The sequence below is a fragment of the Palaemon carinicauda genome, chromosome 9, assembly GCF_036898095.1.
Source record: "Palaemon carinicauda isolate YSFRI2023 chromosome 9, ASM3689809v2, whole genome shotgun sequence".
Classification (NCBI taxonomy): Eukaryota; Metazoa; Arthropoda; class Malacostraca; order Decapoda; family Palaemonidae; genus Palaemon; species Palaemon carinicauda.
The window spans coordinates 74,108,222-74,127,573 of NC_090733.1; the positions used below are offsets into that span (position 1 = coordinate 74,108,222).

General features: G+C 43.6%; 2 protein-coding genes across 3 annotated transcripts in view; one reads left to right on the forward strand and one right to left on the reverse strand.

The window, feature by feature from the left end:
* The window catches only part of LOC137646998 (speedy protein 1-B-like), a 920,935-nt gene that overhangs the window by 787,729 nt on the left and 113,854 nt on the right, over positions 1–19,352 (forward strand). The window contains exon 8 of one of the 2 annotated variants that reach the window (XM_068380092.1): positions 8,167–8,336. The exons of the other annotated variant lie outside the window; for it this stretch is intronic. Coding sequence (XP_068236193.1) covers positions 8,167–8,321 — 155 coding nt within the window. The 3' untranslated portion in view covers positions 8,322–8,336. Of the gene's footprint in view, positions 1–8,166; positions 8,337–19,352 lie in introns of those variants that run through there. 2 annotated transcript variants of the gene reach the window in all.
* LOC137646997 (trehalase-like) overlaps positions 1–19,352 on the reverse strand; it is a 328,032-nt gene that overhangs the window by 173,911 nt on the left and 134,769 nt on the right. The window contains exon 6 of the mRNA XM_068380088.1: positions 9,462–9,686. Within this exon, the coding sequence (XP_068236189.1) occupies positions 9,462–9,686 (225 nt within the window). The remainder of the gene's footprint in view (positions 1–9,461; positions 9,687–19,352) is intronic.

Genomic DNA, 19,352 nt, shown 5'->3' on the forward strand with positions numbered 1-19,352 from the left:
AGAAATTGAATGTGTTTGAGATGAAGTGTCTAAGGAGTATGGCTGGTGTATCTCGAGTAGATAGGGTTAGGAACGAAGCAGTGAGGGTGAGAACGGGTGTAAGAAATGAGTTAGCAGCTAGAGTGAATATAAATGTGTTGAGGGGGTTTGGCCATGTTGAGAGAATGGAAAATGGCTGTCTGCTAAAGAAAGTGATGAATGCAAGAGTTGATGGGAGAAGTACAAAAGGAAGGCCAAGGTTTGGGTGGATGGATGGACTAAAGAAAGCTCTAGGTGATAGGGGGATAGATTTGAGAAAGGCAAGAGAGCATGCTAGAAATATGAATGAATGGCGAGCGATTGTGACGCAGTTCCGGTAGGCCTTGCAGCTTCCTCCTGTGCCTTAGATGATTGATTGATTGATTGATTTAAAGTTTTCAGGCATCCTGATGTGCCTTAGATGACCGCGGAGGTAGCAGCAGTAGGGGATTCAGCGTTATGAAGCTTCATCTGTGGTGGATAATGGGGGAGGGTGGGCTGTGCACCCTAGCAGTACCAGCCGAACTCGGTTGAGTCCCTTGTCTGGCTGGGAGGAACGTAGAGAGGAGAGGTCCCCTTTTTTGTTTCTATTATTTGTTTGATGTCGGCTACCCCCCAAAATTGGGGGAAGTGCCTTGGTATATGGATGGATTCTCCTTTATATAGAGAGTTGTCAGACTGTCGGCAATGACGGTACTTATGACTTTGTCATCTCCGACGGCATTCCTTTTCCGTGCCATATTATAGTGATACGTTGCTATGTTATCTATGTGGCCTATACTGCCACACTCTTTTTATTACAACATGATGTTTTGATACAAATTATCGTCGTTTTATTTTGCTGCCGTCTTTACCGACACTGTCGTAACTAGCAACAATTCTCACCCAGTATTGGGTATGGTTATTGTGCCCCTGATTTAGAAGTAGCCTTGGGAGTTGACGATTCCGTCACCTATCTGTGCCATTACGGACGGCAAGGATATTATGTTATGACGGTATATGTTTTATTTCTTAGAGATTGACTTCTAATAGAGGGTTGCTCTATTATCTGTTGATGAGTACAAACCTCAGATCGGCATAGAGACCTTACTTCTACAACTTGCGAGGTATCTTTATGCTAGTCAGTTTTGGAGTTCTCTTTTGCGAAAAGTTTTCCTTAACTAGTCTTTAGATTTAACTATTATACTTAGTTAATTACTTCCATCACTTTATTCAGATCCTTTAAGGACGTGGATTGGATTGTGCATCCATCTTCTTACAGGTGGGATTCTATCAGGATTCCCCTTGTCAGATTATGGTTTAAAGAATAGCCTTCTATTTTTACCTTTGGTTGGTCCAATTATGGATGCGTCGATATGTTTTGCAAGGTAGGTGACCCCGTTACCTTCCTATTAGCCCTTTCTCTGCGGAGAGAGTAGGCTATTGATTTTGATGAGTATCCTAGTTCGCTCTTTTAACCGAACAATATTCAAATTTTAAAAGGAGACAATTTCAGTTTGCTTCAAGATCCAATCGAACGACATTAAAGATGTCTGGATATTGTGACCCTTTTTTTCTTTCTGATCACAAATGGTAAACACACATTTTGGGAGTTAATTTCCCAATTTTTGACTGAAATTTTGAAGGATACTAACCCATTCTTATCAGCGTGGTGATCCAAAGAGATAAAGGTACTCATGGTCGTTTTCTCCTATTTACAGGCGGGATCTTCGAAGGAGATGCATTGTCGAGTTCCGATCTGTGCCAGAACCGTGAGGTATCGCTGTGGTCATGATACCTGCAGGAAACATGCTAGATTTTGGAGAATGAAGGGTCCAATCTCCTATTGGGATCCTTGGGATTGCAGTGTGTGTAAGGATTTACATCATTCTTGATGGATAACGGGGGATGTTTCTGATGATGACCAAGTGTTTTTCCAGAGGTCTCTTTGTTCCTGGGCTTCAAAAAGAATGCTGAGCCAAAGACTCCTTATCTTCCTTCTGTAGCTTGGAGGGATATTCTTTTTCCCAAGGCGGCCACGGACTCGGTATTGGGTTACACCCAACCTAGACCCATACCTACCGTCCAGATTCATGTAGATGAAACTTTAAGCTTTTTGAGCCTTGACGTAGACAATATATCCTCGGTTTCTTCTTTATCCCTGGGTAGAGAATCGGCTCTCATGTCGGCAGTAGATTCGGATGAATCCCTCCCTGATGTGAATGATTCTTACCTGCCCGAATTGGACGAGGTTAGTGTGACTTCAGTGAAAGACTCAGTGTGTTCTGTTGTTTCAACTGCCATCACTACGGCAGCTTCTCTATCAACTGTTACGACTACGCCTTCTTTATCAGGTACACTTCCTTTTTCTGTCCCTCCTCCATCCCCGGTCAAGCCGGGCGAACCAACACTTCCTAAATTTCCATCCAAATTGGAAGACAGGTCCCTGTTAGCAAACATGAAGGCTTTTATGGAAGGGACCCAAGAATACCAAAGAAGGATGTTTAAAGCCTTACGGAAGGAGATTCAGGTTTTGAAACCTCAAGAGGATCGTTCTAAGGCTAAGGTTTTACATTCTCAGCTTCCCTCTTGCGCACAACAAAACCCATGGAGGTACGCGGGTCATGCAGTGCTTTCAGAGGGTATTCTTCATATTGAAGAGGGGCTAGGCTCTAGACCGGTTGCTGATCTGGAGTTTTATCCAGATATAGAGACCTAGCCCTTTTGCTATGTTAGGTTAGCTGAAGCTGTTCCGTTAAGAGACGACACTATCCCTAAAGAAACGATCCCTCTAGATCACACCAGAGCGCAGCACCTGGCAGTGAAGGAAATGAAGACAGAAGGATGTATTAACACACAATTAGGCACTTTTGGTAAAAGGTTGGCCACTTTTTAGCACCCGACACAATGATTTTTCCCTTTGCTTCGAAAGCCTTTTTAGCTATAGAAAAGGCCGTCAAGGAAGGTAAATCTCTTCCGGTCTTGGAAGAATGTAAACCTGTGTCGCTCTTTCTTCCCCATGGCGCAGACCATTGGTTGGATATCAAGTTTACTTTTGCTGAAGGGAAATTAGATAAGGATATAACCAGCCAGCAGTTTAATGAAAGACTGCCGAGGATTCCGGAACACCTACTTAAGGCGGCATTGGAGGCTAGGGAGACTATCAGCTTCGATGTCTCTTCAATGCTTTGTAGAAATGATGATTGGTAATTTCATTGGTGCCCCTGTCTTTTTGCTTATGGCCAAGATACACATGGCTACTTTAATGAAGGATCTTTTTTACTTTTTTCAGGCTTTAAGAGTCTGCAGGAAGCATGTTTTAGCATCTGCGACTATTCGTCATGAACCGAAGCGTCTTATTGACGCTTGTATTTGGGGTAAAGATATTTTTCCACAGAAATTAGTAAAGGAGATCTTGGATAAAGCGGCAGCAGATAATAAGAGTCTTTTCCAGAGATGGGGAGTATCTCTAAAAAGGAAATTTATTCCTGGGGTCGGCCCTCAACCTAAGAGGATCCGTAAACCAACATACCTTAGGAGGCCCTTCATTTCTTCTTCAGGTAGTGCTTCGCAGAATACTTTTACTGTTCCTCATCCGGTAACTTCACAGTCTCCAGCATTCAATCCTGGATTTGAACAAGGGACCTCGTCCTTTCATTCCCTCAAGACTGAAAGAGGGGGTAGAGGCCGGTCTGACAGGGGACGTAGGCCAAGGATTTGGGGTCTCCGAAGTAACAGGGGAACTAGGGCCACACATCCTCAACCAAAATAATGAGGATACTCCAGTAGGGGGAAGACTGAAATTGTTCAAGGCTGGAAATGGAAGAGACAACCTCTGAGGGTCAAGAGTTTTTTCCAGAAATCAACACCACATCTGGAACAATATGTGCAGGACCTTTTAAGGAAGAGAGTTGTCGGTTGCACAAAATCTATGAAGTTTCAAGGTCGTCTATTCTGCGTGCCAAAGAAAGATTCGATTATTCCTCGAACTATTCTCGACTTGTCCCATCTAAACCTGTTCGTTCAGTGCTACAAGTTCCGTATGCTGTCTATTTCGCAGATACGGACCTTACTACCCCAGGGGGCTTACACCATCTCTATAGATCTTACCGACGCTTATTGGCATCTTCCGATAGGTCGACGCTTCTCCCCCTACCTTGGTTTCAGACTGGAGAGAAAGGCTTATGTATTCAGAGCTAGGCCATTCGGCTTTAACATAGCTCCGAGGGTTTTCACGAAGGTTATAGACGAAGTCGTTTAACAATTAAGAGAACGAGGCCTTCAAGTAGCAGTATACCTAGACTGGCTCGTGTGGGCTCCCATAGCAAGGGAATGCACGGAAGCAACATATCACGTGGTAAGATTCCTCCAATATCTAGGATTCCAAATAAACTTCAAGAAGTCAAGACTGAACCCGGCTCAGGTGTTCCAGTGGTTAGGGACTCGTTGGAATCTAAAGACTCATACCCTCTCCATTCCTTCTGCCAAGAGGAAGGAAATAGCCCAGTCAGTTCGGTCTTTCATCAAGTCGAGAAAGACCACCAGACGTTTTCAGGAAAGGGTTCTGGGCTTACTTCAGTACGTTTCTATAATGAACTCTCTCCTCAAGATCAGACTCAAGGATGCGAGCAGGGTTAGGAAGAAGAGAGCTTCCACAGCTCTCCATGACCATCAGAAGACGATCCCGGAGTTGCTTCGACGGCAACTCCATCAGTGGTCAGATGCCAGAAGCCTTTCCAAGACGGTTCCGTTGCACTTTCCTCCTCCTGCAGTGATTCTAGATATGGATGCCTCACTGGATGGTTGTGGGGGGGGGGGTGTCATACTCCACTCAAGAAAGTGCAAGGTTGTTGGTCCAAAAGATTCAAGCAATTCCACATAAATATTCTGGAGGCCATGGCAGTCTTCATATCCCTGAAAAGGCTACAATTGAAGAACAACATTCACATCTATCTCATATTAGACAGCAAAGTGATAGTTCATTGCATTAACAGGCAAGGGTCAAGATCTCCTCAAATAAACCATGTAATGATCGCCATTTTTTCATTGGCTCAGAGGAAGAGGTGGCATCTGTCTGCCTCTCGCCTTCACGGAATTCGGAATGTGATGGCAGACTCTCTATCTCGAACACATCTGCTAGAGACAGAATAGTCTCTAGACGGAAAATCATTCTCTTTCGTGAAGGAGGTAGTCCTGGGTCTTCAAGTGGACCTGTTTGCAACAAGTCTCAACAAGAAACTTCTCAACTATGTGGCACCAGATGTGGATCTAGAGGCGATAGGCATGGACACAAACATGGATTGGAATCAGTGGGAGAAGATTTATGTATTCCCACCCTTCAATCTTCTCTTGAAGATGCTGGACAAACTTTGATCGGTCCAGAAGACAGCAGCCCTGGTTGCTCCTATATGGACGAAGAGCAACTGGTGTCCTTTGGTGACAGAGATGAACCCCAGGCTGGTACCTCTACCCAGCCCGAGTCTGTCTCAAGAAGTACAGAGGAAGAATGTCTTCACTTCATCCTGGAAAACGAAAGCCCTTCATCTCATGATTTTTTCGCATTAGCTCTGGAAAAAAGATTCAAAATTCAACGGGACAAATTGGCATTAGCGGAAAATTATAAAACTTCCACTACTCTGAATCAGTATGAAACTTCCTGGAAGAAAGCGGTTCGGTATGTGAAAGATAAAAATCCACCTTCCATCTCTATGGATTTTTGTTTAGGCTTTCTGATCGACTTACATGCGAAAGGTTTAGCATCTTCCACGATTTCGTCGTACAAGTCGGCCCTAGCTAGACCCATTTTATATGCTTTTGACATAGATTTTAACTCGTACCTCTTTAACAAGATTCCGAAAGCTTGCGCCAGGTTGAGACCAGCAGTTCCACCGAGGTCGATCTCCTTTACAAGATTTATCTCAAAAGGTAATTTTCTTAATCGCTATGGCTTCTGGTGCTCGGATTAGTGAAATTGTGGCTCTCTCTAGAGATGAAGATCACATAGAATTTACAGAGAATGGTGAAGTTAATTTATACCCTGATCCTACCTTTCTGGCTACGAATGAACTACCATCTGAACATTGGGAACCATGGAAAATAGTTCCCCTCGAAAGTGATATCACTCTGTGCCTAGTGCAGTGTTTAAAGACATATCTTGACAGGACAAAGAATTTTAAAAAGGGCCAATTATTTAGAGGTGAGACGGTTGGATCAGAGTTGTCTTTGAAACAAATGAGAGCAAAATTGGATTATTTTATTAGAAGAGCAGACCCGGCTAGCATGCCATTGGGTCATGACCCTAGGAAAGTGGCATCATCTCTGAACTTCTTTCAGTATATGTCATTCGAAGGTTTACAGGCTTATACTGGTTGGAAGTCCACCATGGTGTTCTTCAAGCATTATATTATGCAATTGGACGTAGTTAGTCCTTTTGTGGTGGCAGCAGGTAGTGTTATAAAACCTGCTGCAACAACGTAGCCCTCAAGTGCGTCCTTGGGCATTCTTCCAGCTTATTTTCTTTAATAAGTAGACTGTTGGTTTTTGCTTCATGATCTACATTAAACAATTTCAAAATTTTAAATTTCAGGATTCAACTTACTTTCTCTGAATTTTATAGGTATACCTACATAAGCATACTATTCCTATTTTAGAATTGAGTTTAAAATAATTCAGTTTCTTTGGTTGGGTATGACACTCTATTTTGCAACTTAGCCATATACGGCTAAATTTCTTATCATAAGATCTCCTTTTTAAGGGGTTCTAGGATATATCAAATTGTCTCCCTTCAGGATTATTTATGTAAAGAATTTTATCCGGGATATATATCACAATACTGTTCAAATAAATTGTATTAAAATCTGCTCAAATAGATTCTTTAATAAAAATTGTACAGTATTTGATGCTTTTTATTGCTAGACATAATTCCTGGTAGTAGAATTAAACTTAGCATACTATGGTAAATTTCTACCAGCACTGCACATTAAGAATATATTTAAAGATGAGTATTTGTTCTTTAATGATTACTCACTATGCTCATCATATTGGTGATATGTGTTCTTCACAATTGGTTAAGGGAGTGTTCTTAACCAAAGGGATGGTTAATAGCGGGTCACACATCTTTATCCTTAGAACACTATCATATTTACCAAATCAAGATAATTTTGGATTCTTTTTTAAGGTAGAAATTTATGATTATACTTCATCAAAGTGGTGAGCCCCCATTAATGACAGGTTTTTTCCCTGGAGAAGCCTCACACCGAGTATAGATAATTCTCTGGTACACTTCCATCAGGACGACATGGCTCGAGCCCAAAAAAGGGATTTTGACATAGGGAAAATCTATTTTTGGGTGAGATAGCCATGTCGTCCTGATGGCCCACCCGTTACATCCTACTTTTCCCCACCCCTCTGGTCGTTGGAGGCTTCTATTTCACAGTAGCTCAGCTGCGACTTGGAATGAGAAGCGGGATCGTATGCGAGCACTGGAAGGTGATAGGATGCGTAACGGCTCCATACTTATCCTACCCCTCAGTGGATTAGACTAGGTAAGGTCTGTTTGGGGTGCAGATAGCTATGGTTATCTTAGGATACGTCCCTGATTATACACAATATCTTCGGATAGTTGTTTCTGGGGGTTGGAACCCCGTGATACCTGACAGTAATTCTCTTTTAATATCAATCACAGAAATATTATACTGTAGAAAGTTGCCAGAAGGAACTTCCATCAGGACGACATGGCTATCTCACCCGAAAATAGATTTTTCCTACGTCAAAATCCCTTTTTTTCGTATGATGAGTCATGATTTATATGTAAATTGCCTAATTCGTTTCAAACCCCACAGAAAATGCAACATTAAATTCAATAATAAAGCTATAACTACAATGAAAAGCAGTAGCCTACAGCCAAATACATTTGAATCATTCAATATACCTATCCTAACTGTTAATGGATGTAAATGAGGTAGTTATTAGAACATAATGCAATGATAAATGGAAAATAATACAATTTATACACTACAATACTGTACATATACAAAATATACAGTACCATGCGTACTGTACTTTATTAAAGTTACCCTTACTATAGAGAGGTGCATTTTCTATTATGCATAATCAAACCGTTCTCTATAACTCGGGCATATTTTTAACCATAACTATTTTCTTTTTCAGTAATACAATTAATATTCAATAGTGATACATCAATAGATAACCTACATTTTTTTTTTACGCTCATATTTTTAAGCTATCTCGTTGTAATACACGCAGGATTCATTGATGTTAATATGTACGGGAACTTATTTGGTAGAATAAATAAAAGATTTTGATAATTAAGTATATAGTTTTTTAATGGTTATTTATTTACCAAAAGGAAAAATAAATTGCTGTTTTGATATGCATAGTAGCGTTGTTTGTACGTACATACTGTACATACACACAATACAGTACTTTTCATTTTATTTTTTAATTCAAAAGTTTATTATTGATATAAAATCAATTGTAAATAAATAATCATGACATTAAATGGGAAAAATATGTTACAATATGTTACGCTAATGTGTTTGATATGCGTAGTAGCATTGTGGGTTCATACATGCAATACAGTTCTGTTCCTTGTGCTTTTTATTTAAAAATGTATTTGTTGATATATAATTAATCTTAAATAAATAATCATGAATTTAAATGGAATAAATGTTACCTTTTGTTATTCATTTACCTAAATTAAAGAAAAATATATCGAGAATGTGTTTGATATGTGTAGTAGTGTTGTGCAGGCGTACATATAATACAGTTCTGTTCATTGCGTGTTTTAATTAAAAAATGTACTTACTGACATAATATTAATTGTAAATAAATAATCATGATATTAAAAGGAAAAAATATGTTACAATCTGTCATTTATTTACCAAAACAAAAATAAAATACATTGCTAATATTTTGATGTGCAGAGTAGCATTGAGTGTACACACACACACACACACACACACACACACACACACAATACAGTACTGTTCATTGTCTTTTTTAACTTAAAAATGTACCTATTGATATAAAATAAGAGAGCAAGATCTTACAGTGATAACTAGGATCAAGGTAGGGAAATTACCAATGGGAGAGCAGGACGATGGTGACGAGTTTACAGTTTAACGGAGAGCAAATTTTAAAATTATTCTGAAAATTTGTTAATAATATGAGCCAAAAAAAAATCTTTGCATCTCGTTTCGTATCATGAATTTTTCGTATACAGAAATTTTCGTATCAAGAGGTATCACTGTAGTTTTTTCAAAATTAAAAACCATATTGCTTAATTAATGCATTCCACTTTCAGCTATGTTGCTAAACCGAAAATAAATCCCTCAAATGAACTAGAAAATCTATGCAAATTTTGATTAAACATTTAAGAATCTGACAAAGCTGTTTCTCCCTCTACCATCTCCTAATCTCCTGAGAATATTTAAGGTACATACCTGAGGAAGTCGACATCATTGGTGTGTTCCATGTATAGCTTGAACATAGGTATAAGGTATGGTGGCTGACTGCGGCGTGTGTAATACGTCCGGCCTCCATTAGGGACCATACCGTAAGTCTCCACCATTTGGAGGAAATTTTGAAGCATCCCTTTCACCGTCTTGTCCATTCCAGAGAGAAGGAGCCCGTCAATCGTCCAATAGGAATCCCAATAGTAAAATTCTCTAAAAGGAAAAAGCAACAGTGAGTTTCGAGAAGGAATCCAAAATTATTTGAATTTATCCTTGAATATGATGCCTAAGGAAATAGGAACTTCAACCATTTCATACAGACATCAAAGGGTACTGTGGAAATCTACCTATTGTGACATCACGAGCATGGAATATTAATAGATAAGATTAGAAAACGAAAGGAGAGGGGTACCTCAAAAATAATACATATGAGAGAGGTACCTCAAAAATCATAGAAAAGAATCAATAAGAATTGGAAAACAAAATAGGGTAACTATGATAAACATAGGTTAAAAATTACAAATTTTGAGTAATTTGTATTTTTCCTAACTAAAAAAACCTGGTACTATTTATGTAGAAGTATTATTTTGGCGCTAGCTGAAACCAGCTGTTAAAGCTTTAGCGAAGGGTAACTACCCTCCACTAGTCAGCGAAGGGGTAAGCAACCCTCACTTTGCAATTACTGTGGGATAACCGGGAGAAGGTGATGGCGGGACCAGTATGTGTAAAGAGCTTCAGGTTTGTATAGCTAAGAAAAATACAAATTATTCCAAATTTGTCATTTGTTCCTGCATTATATACAAACCTTATGCTCTTTACATAGGAGACTCACTTCATGGTGGGTGGAAGTCCTAAAACCAACTGGCTGGAGACTGTCCAGGGGTGACAGTCTATGCTATGCACGAGCTGTTTAGAGAATACCTGACTGGCACCTCGTCTTCCTTATAGGATGACGGTCAGGGCAATTGGTGCTAGTGTAGAATTTAGCAATGTGACTTGCCCAGGTAAGGTTAAAATTGGAGCTATGGCCCTCACTTAACCTAAACATTGCCCACCGCCACCTCACTTGGAGAATGGAGATATAACCTTAGATACGGAAAGGCCTGAATCTAGGATCCGCTACAGCCAGATTCTTAATCTTGGCTATAAACTCAGGGATGAAACCAACTCAGGGATGAAACCGAGCATCACTAGCCCCCATCCCCTAGATTGGTCAATGTCGTAGGACAGACCACATAGCTCACCGACTCTCTTGGCAGAGGCAAGAGCTAGAAGGAATACCGTCTTCAGGTAAGGTCTTGATCTGATGCTTGACGAAGAGGTTCGTATGGGGCTCGTTTCAATGAGCGTAGAATTTTCAATACATTCAAAGGAGGGGGTCTGACTTCTGTCTGAAGGTATGTGTGCTCAAAATTCCGTATGAGAGACAACTCCGTCTAAGAGGAAACGTTAAATTTATTCAGCTTGAAAATGAGGCATAAGGTCGAGCAATAGCCTTTCAGTACTGACACTGAACAAAGGGTTTCTTCCCAAAGCTACAACAAGAACTTTGCTATTGCTGGTATAGTGGCCCTAAGACACAAATCACAAAAGACAGACTACTTTGCCCGATATACCTAGGCAGACAACTCTCAGAGGTATCCTTCCATTCTCTTTGCAACTGGTCTCGAAAAGCCTTTCTTTGTGAGTAGTTGATGGATAACCTACAGGCATGAAGACAGAGTGATAGGATCTCTTGATGAAATCTCTCCACGTGTGGTTGCCTTAGTAGATCGGGAAGTGGAGGAAGCTTCCTTGGTGCATCTGTGAGCACATGCAGAAGGTCCGGGAACCATTCTGCATGTTGTCACAGCGAGGTCAACGAGAGGTCTTGCATTGCCCTGACCTTGTTCAAAAGCCTCCTTATTAGGCAGGGGGGGGGGTAACACATAAGACATCTATCCTGTCCCATGGGTGTTAGAAGGTGTCTTGCCAGACTGTCGAGGGATCCAGTACTGGAGAACAATACACTAGAAGCTTACGGTTTAAAGACGTTGCGAACAGGTCGATTGTCGGCAAATCCCACAAAGTCAAAACTGTTGGCTATCTGTTGTTTCCAAGATCATTTGGAGCCTACAATCTAAGTCCTCCTGCTTAGATTGTCCTTCAGTACGTTCTTCTTGCCCGGGATGAATCGAGCTGAAAAGGCTACCAAATAGTTTTCTGTCCATCTGAGGATTTCCACTACCAGCAGGCATAGGTGCTATGAAAAGATACCTCTTTGTTTAATTATATGTGACACCACCGTAGTGTTATTGCTCATCAACACTACAGAGTGCCCTGAAACGACCAATGGAAGTGCTTGAGGGTGAGAAAGGCTGCTCTTATTTCCAGGAGGTTTATGTGGCACTGCTGCTCGGATTCAGACCACCGCCCGGATGCCGTGAGGGGTAACAGGTGAAACCCCCCTTTTCTTTTGATGCATCTGTGAAGAGAGAAAAAGACTACTCCCCTGAGCAGGTTGGAGTCCAACAGCCTCCAACTCGGGTCTCTTCTGTCTTGACCTTCCGGCACCAGAGTGCTTGATGGGTCTAGGTGCTGAGACCAAAATGTCTTCAGCTTCTACTGTAGGCACAGAATGCGCAGACGGCCATTGGGAACTAACTTCCTTAGAGAAGTTAAGTGTCCAAGTAGCCTTTGCCACTGATGAGCTGGCAATTCTTCTAGCTAGAGAAAGGTCTGGGAAATCTCTCTCAATCTCTTTACTCATTCCTCAGACAGAAAACTTTGCCTAGTCTGGTCATGATTTTCATCCCTACATATACCATGTTTTTAGACGGTTGCAGGTGAGAATTCTCGTAATTTACCATGATCCCCAGATCTCAGCAAAAGGTGACAAGCCTGTCTCGATAGAGGAGAAGGGTCTCCCTCGAGTCTGCCAAAACCAGCCAATCGTCTAGATAACAAAGAAGATGAATGCCATTCTTGTGGGCCCAGGAAGAGACCAGGGTAAAAATCCGCGTGAACACCTGGTGGGCTGTGGACAGGCCGAAATACAACACCTTGAACTGTTATATCTTTCTTCCTAGCGTTAATTTCAGGTACTTCCTTGAGGATGGATGAACGGGGATCTGGAAGTATCCATTCTTGATCTAACGATACTGTGAAGTCCTGTGGTCTGACAGACTGTCTGACTGTCTCCATATTTAATGGAGCCTGTTGTACGAACGTGTTCAAGGTTGAGAGATCAATGCTTGGTGCCTGGCCTCCAGACGCTTCTTCTACAAGAAATAAACGACTGTAGAAGACTGGGGACCCTTCAGGGGCCTCTTGGAAAGCGTCCTCCTCTAAGAAGGCCTAAGCTTCGGCCCTAAAGGCCTGTTCCTTCACAGACCCCCTCACATAGAAATCTGACATCATCAGATGGAGGATCAGAAGAGGGTGAGAGTGCGAACAGGACAATATATCCCTCTCTTAGTACGGAGACAGACTAAGGTTCGGCTCCATGGAGCATCCACCTCTGCCATCTGCTCTTCAGGTATCCCCCTCCCGGTGGACTGGTCAGGGGAATGCCCTCCCTAGTGGGACTGTCCTCATTTACTTATCTTGCCTCCCTTGACCATGCTTCTTCTGAGAACCCTTCTTCCACCCTGAGCCTTAGCAGCAGAAGCTGGTGGAGGTCCCGCTGAGTGAAAGCGTGAGGTAATTTCACTATAGAGGAGAACATCCTGGTTTGCCTTTCTATATCTATCTGCCTCTACCTCGATGTCTTCCACGTTGAAGAGGGAAGGACCATCCATTGAGGAGTTGCGCAACCTCATTGCTTCTCTTTTAGATACTTGCCGCTGGAATTTTGAGACTACCGCATTGTCGCCGTAACACCCAATTGACTGACCCATTGGTTCACAACGTTCTTTTAGGAATTCCAGAGTTCTAGCTGCCAAAAGAAGGAGGCCAACAGAGCTTCCTTCCTATGAGGAGTAGAGAGGTCTTCATTCTTCATGAGGTAGCCTACTGTTCCTAATCTGTAGCCCAACAATGAAACAGATTGCAACCTTTTCCATGTTGATCACGTTACCCGCGGAGAAATGCACTGGCAAGGTTGCCAGTTTGGCCAGAGAAGAGTTGTGTCAGAGCCAGATTTGTTGGATCCTACGGTAGAGGAGAGATATCTTCCCCTACGATCTCATAATACTACTTCTGCCAGACATACGGGGAAGGAAGTAACCAAGAGGAATCAACCGACCAAAGAGACTGGATGCCCTCGCCACTTGGGCATAAGCCCTCTTCCTTGCCACCTTAACACCCTTTACCAAGGGGGTTTAATGCTACCTTAGTTTTGGTGGGTTTTGGTGTATCGCAGAAGAGGTCTAGGACTGTGTCCTTGCCCTCCGTTGGAACTTAATACGGTTCCCTACAGAATTGACCTTCCTTATGCAGGACAGAACTTGCAGAAAAAGGTGGTCTGCATCTTTCTGCTCTAGGGGAGAGATCTTAGGGCTCGGCGATGCCGGCACCGCTCCATCAGAATGTTCCAAGCCATCATCCCATAAAGGAAGATGACACCTCTAAAGGGATGTTCGTGACATTCGTGGGTGGAACTATCAGAGGATGATCGGTCGATATGGAAACCGCCTGCTTCACCGCCTGGACAAGGTCCAAGAACCAGGGGGTATCTTCCGTGAATGAGACTGATCTAGATTGAGCCCCATGAGCAAGATTCCTTTTCTTAGGTGGGGTGCCAAGGAAAGGGAGGGGACGAGAACATACGGCTGTGTGGTTGACTTTCTTAAGGAAGGGGGCATCGTCCATATGTCTGACCGAGCTCAGCCTATGAAGGAAAAGCTACTTTCATTAACAAAGGAACCTGCTGGTCCTCTCACAAAGAAGACCGACTATGAGGAAAGCGTTGGTGAGGCAAAAGTTGATAAGGCACACACCCTTTTCCACTCACACAAGTAAGATGTTCACCTGTGCTCATCTGTCTACCTACGCACAGTGCGGGCTATCGAGGTAGAACTCGTCTTTACTATAGACAATGCTTCTTGCTTGTGAGTCATGATGAGAAGACTCGACAAAGAGAGCACTACATGTAGCAGAGGTAAAACATGCAGACGAGCTTTCCCTCACACCTTACTAGGTGGTAGGGTGGCTAGATTCCAGTTAGAGTGTTTCCTTGTTAGCACGTCAACTCTCCCACGTGCCTTATCCCTTACAGGAGAAAGACGGGCTGTATTCCCTTTCTGCAAGGGTGATGAAGATCAGGCAGCTGCTGAATACTTGTGCGCAGACAGTAAACCAGATTCTACCTTAGGAAAGGAACAAACCAAAGGTGCGAGCTCGTGAGATTTTGGCCTTAAATAGCATATAACGCTCTGTTGTCTCCTATGTACATGACAACAAGGGGGGTGAATTGCCTCCTACCATCATCATCCAACTACAAAAAGCTGTGCTCCAATGAACTGGAGTGGGGCATGGACGAATCCAGTGTCATTTGCTAGAATCCCTGGGTAGAGATCATTCCGAAGGCCATCTTTCTTGCAGGCAGGAGGGACGATTAACCCCCTTTGTCCCTGTTGGCAAATCTCTTCGCGGGCAAGAAGACTACTGTACAGGATCTGGCAAAGGGTTCACCCGGAAAGGGTCTCCCAACAAGTCACACTGAGGAACACTAGTCAGCAACTACTCGTGCCCACCTGCCGAAGCAGAGCGAATGTTGGGGCGAGCAGGTGCTGAGGTCAACACAGCAGGGTGCGCGTGTGACTCTTTCGGTACTCTACCTACGGAGTCTCGAGGGGGAAGATGGGAATCAAACTCTGGGGAGGATATCTGTTTCCATTGCAAAATTAATCGCAATACCTCCTGTAAACATTCCTGCACAGGGATTCCATGAGCCCCAAGGAAGGCCACAGCCGACGAACTGCTTCATCAGAAAGCGACTCCCCTACAGTGGTGTCCGTCGCTGCTTCGGTAGTGGAAGAAAAAGAGGTTCCCTACACATAGGGTTATCCAGGAGTCACATGAGCGCCATTCGTACTCGACCAAGCCCCAGGGAAAATTGATTGATCAGAGTCATCATGGTGAAGTCACGCCGACGGAGATCGAGGGCGAGGTTCCTTCCCCTTTCAAAGCTAACCATGTAGGGGAAGAATCCTTCCTACCTTCTTCTTCAGTCGCCTGTTAAACCTTGACCACTGGGAGGGCAACCACCCCTGACACACCTGATATGGAGATTCCTACTTGCAGGAGTGACCCCTACATGCAGGGCAGAGACCGCAAGGATCCGTCTCCTCTGCTAACATGAAAGTGAAATAGCAACGCCCTTCACTGTTGGGACAAACTCGCATGATTAAGATCCCCAGTGGCAATCACATCGGTAAGAGAAAATGATTAGAAGGAAATTTTTAGTTTTATACAAGTCAGTTATTTGTGAAATGTTTATTTGGTTTTAGCAGGGGAGTAAGACGACGTCTGCAGTACACCAAGCCAAAATAAAAAGTGACAGGCTGTCATTAGTGCTTGTGGAATAATGAGTTAGGACAGGTCAAATCTGGTGGGCAAGCGGCATGTGTGCCACCTAGGGGCACAAAAGGTAAACAGGGATATAAAGAGATTCGCGAGGGAAGCCTCAGCTACAGGAACTGTTATATTACAATGATCTTAGGAATATTATCTTGATTTATTTGTAAGTAATAGTATAAGACGGTGCATCATTATTATGGGCCCAGAGGGGGCATTATGTTTTATTTATATTGCGGGCTACATAGCAGCCAGATGAGAGTCACACATTTGGATAGGACAATCATGGGCACATTTTACAGTTCTCCCAATGAGTAATTTTATGCAGGTCTGGCAGTAAATATAAGCACGCATCACAGTGTACATACATACTGTAGATTAACATATATGACAGTGCATATCTCATATCCATGCATGCCACAGGAAGGTCATATTTATATGTATATATATGTATGTAGCAGGATGGCCTATCACAGGTATGGTAGCCTATTTTATTTCATAACCATTACAAGTGTGTAATTACGTACATTTATTTTTTCAGCTTCAAACATTCGTTGCATGTACCTCAAATAAAGTCACCGAATGCACGAATGTCTAATTGACCATTTTTGAAGAAATATTGTAGACAAGAACGCAGTACATACAGACATGGCCACGTCATTGAGGTGTGAGGCTCCTGAGTGTACGGAGGTGAAGCAGGCAGATGATAGGACAACGTGCATAGCACTGATGCAATTACATCAGAAGAACAAGCATGACGAAAACTCGTCACGCCAGAAACCTCCCAAAATTAACCGCCCATTACTGAAACAAGGCGTCGGTGAAGATGACTGGGCCGCTTTCACAAGGCGGTGGAAAATGTTTCGCCATGGAACGTCTTTAGCACCTAACCAGACAACAGCTCACCTGCTCGTATGTTGTGAACCAGAACTTGAAGCTGCCCTATTCAGAGAGGACCCTGCTATCGCAACAAAGACCGAGGTGGATGTACTAGTGGCAATAAAATATCTGGCAGTACTGAGTGTGGCCTTAAGCGTACGGAGAACGACACCATTACAAACCACTCAGGCCCCTGGTGAACCTATAAGGCAATATGTGGCAAGGTTGCACAGGGTGGCCAATGTGTGTTAGTGGATCGTCACCAGTGCCTGCAAATCCAACACCTGCATACAAACGATTACATGCGACTACACAGAGGAGATTGTGAAGTTGATCCCGGTAAACGGCCTCGCAGATGAAGAAATCAAAAGAGATGTGTCGGGAACCCCAGAGGTCGATAACAAAACACTAAGCAAAACTGTAACACTCATCGACAACAAGGAAACAGCTAGCCGGGCCATGTTAAGTGCAAACCCATCAGTATCAGCCAGCGGGTACAGAAAAGGAGCGAAAATGACATCGGACACCCTCCCCTCATCCACACCAAAAAAGGGCGACGAACAAGACACCACAAGACATCAGTTTCGTTGCCAGTGCGGACGCCTCACTCCAAAGTTCGGAAAAGTGAGAGGCAAAGTAAAAGAGTTCAAGTCGTGCCTAGTATGCTGAAGGGAAAATGTCCAACGGCAACGGAAGCTGCAGCAATTTTCGGCAGGTACTGAAGCAGGGGCGTTATTCTATTGCACACAAGAAGAGGACACAGAAGTGGACAACAACATAGTATACACGTCAGGGATGAACTCCTCAAACGAAGTTTTACCTTACCCAATGATACCCATCCGCAAATCGGTTAACCCTGCTGCTTACAACAAAATGATGCCAAAAAAAAAATCCTCATCCTTTATGGCGGTCACGGATTCCAGGGCTCAGACGGGCCTGATGGGGCTGCCAATCTTACTGAATATGGGTCTACAACAGCAACACCTCAAGTCAGCTAACAGACGCATCTTCGCAGCCAACAACAAGGAAATCAATGTGCTCGGCTCCATACACCTCATACTATCAGACAAGAAAGAGCAAGGAGCGCACATCACAACAACAGCCACGGTGCATGTCACGGACACCGACAACAAGTTTTACATCAGCCGAGCTGCTATGACGAAGCTTGGCATCATCGACCATGATTTCCCCAGGATTGGTGCCACAGGCAGGGTCGCAGTATGCCTAAACGAAGGGAAGTCCCACAGCAACAACTAGCTCGCAGAGTGCGGATGCCCACGCCGCACTCCACCTCCCCGGCAACCTGCCAACCTGCTGTTCAAACCGTCAGCAGAGTTCACCGAAAATATGAAAGCGTGGCTACTGGAACAATATGCATCGTCAACCTTCAACACGTGTCCACACCAGCCACTGCCAACAATGACCGGACCGCCCATGGAGATACGGATCATCGACCCTCAGGCAGAACCAACGGTGACAAAGATACCCCCAAACATACCGGTACACTGGCAAAAAGAGGTGGCGGCCCAACTGGAAAGAGACGTAGCACTGGGTGTGATTGAAGCCGTACCACCCAACACACCAGTGACCTGGCTACACAACATGGTTCTCACACAAAAACCAGATGGCACACCATGCCGCACTGTGGACTTACATCCCCTAAAACGACATTGCGTTCGAGGAACACATCACACCATCCCACCCATAAAGCAAGCCAGAGCAGTACCTCCTAGTGTATACAAAATGGTCACTGACGCATGGAACGGATTTCACTCCATTAATATCCGTGAGGAGGACAGACACTAGATAACTTTCCTCACGGAGCAGGGAGGATTCCGCTACCGTCACGCACCCATGGGCTTTCTTGCATCGCAGGACGCATACACACAAGGATATGATGCAATTATTGCGGACGTCCCAAGAAAGACAAAATGCGTCGATGACACCCTACTGTGGGACTCAAACTTACAGGAACTCTGGTGGCGCATCATAAATTACTTGAAACTCATTGGAAGGAAGGGTGTCATTCTCAACCCAGCCAAGTTCCAATTCTCATCTACAGAGGTGGACTTTGCAGGATTCCAGGTTGAAGAAACGGATGTAAAACCCTTATCAAAATACCTGAACGTAATTGCAACGTTCCCAAGACCAAAGAACATCACAGACATTCGGGCATGGTTCGGACTAGTAAACCAGGTATCACACTATGGCAGAACAACTGACTTAATGGAACCGTTCAGGCCCCTACTCAGCCCAAAGGTACGCTTCCAGTGGGGCCCAGAACTCGAGAATGCATTCGAGAGGTCGAAGGTAGCAATTATACGCGAGATCGAGAAGGGGGTCGAGATCTTCAACCCAGACAAGCCAACATGCCTTAACCCAAATTGGTCAAAAGTCGGAATTAGGTATTGGCTGCGTCAGAAATACTGTACATGCGAGGCCCTCACACCAGGATGTTGCCCAGATGGCTGGAAGACCACCCTAGTAGGATCGCGATTTCTC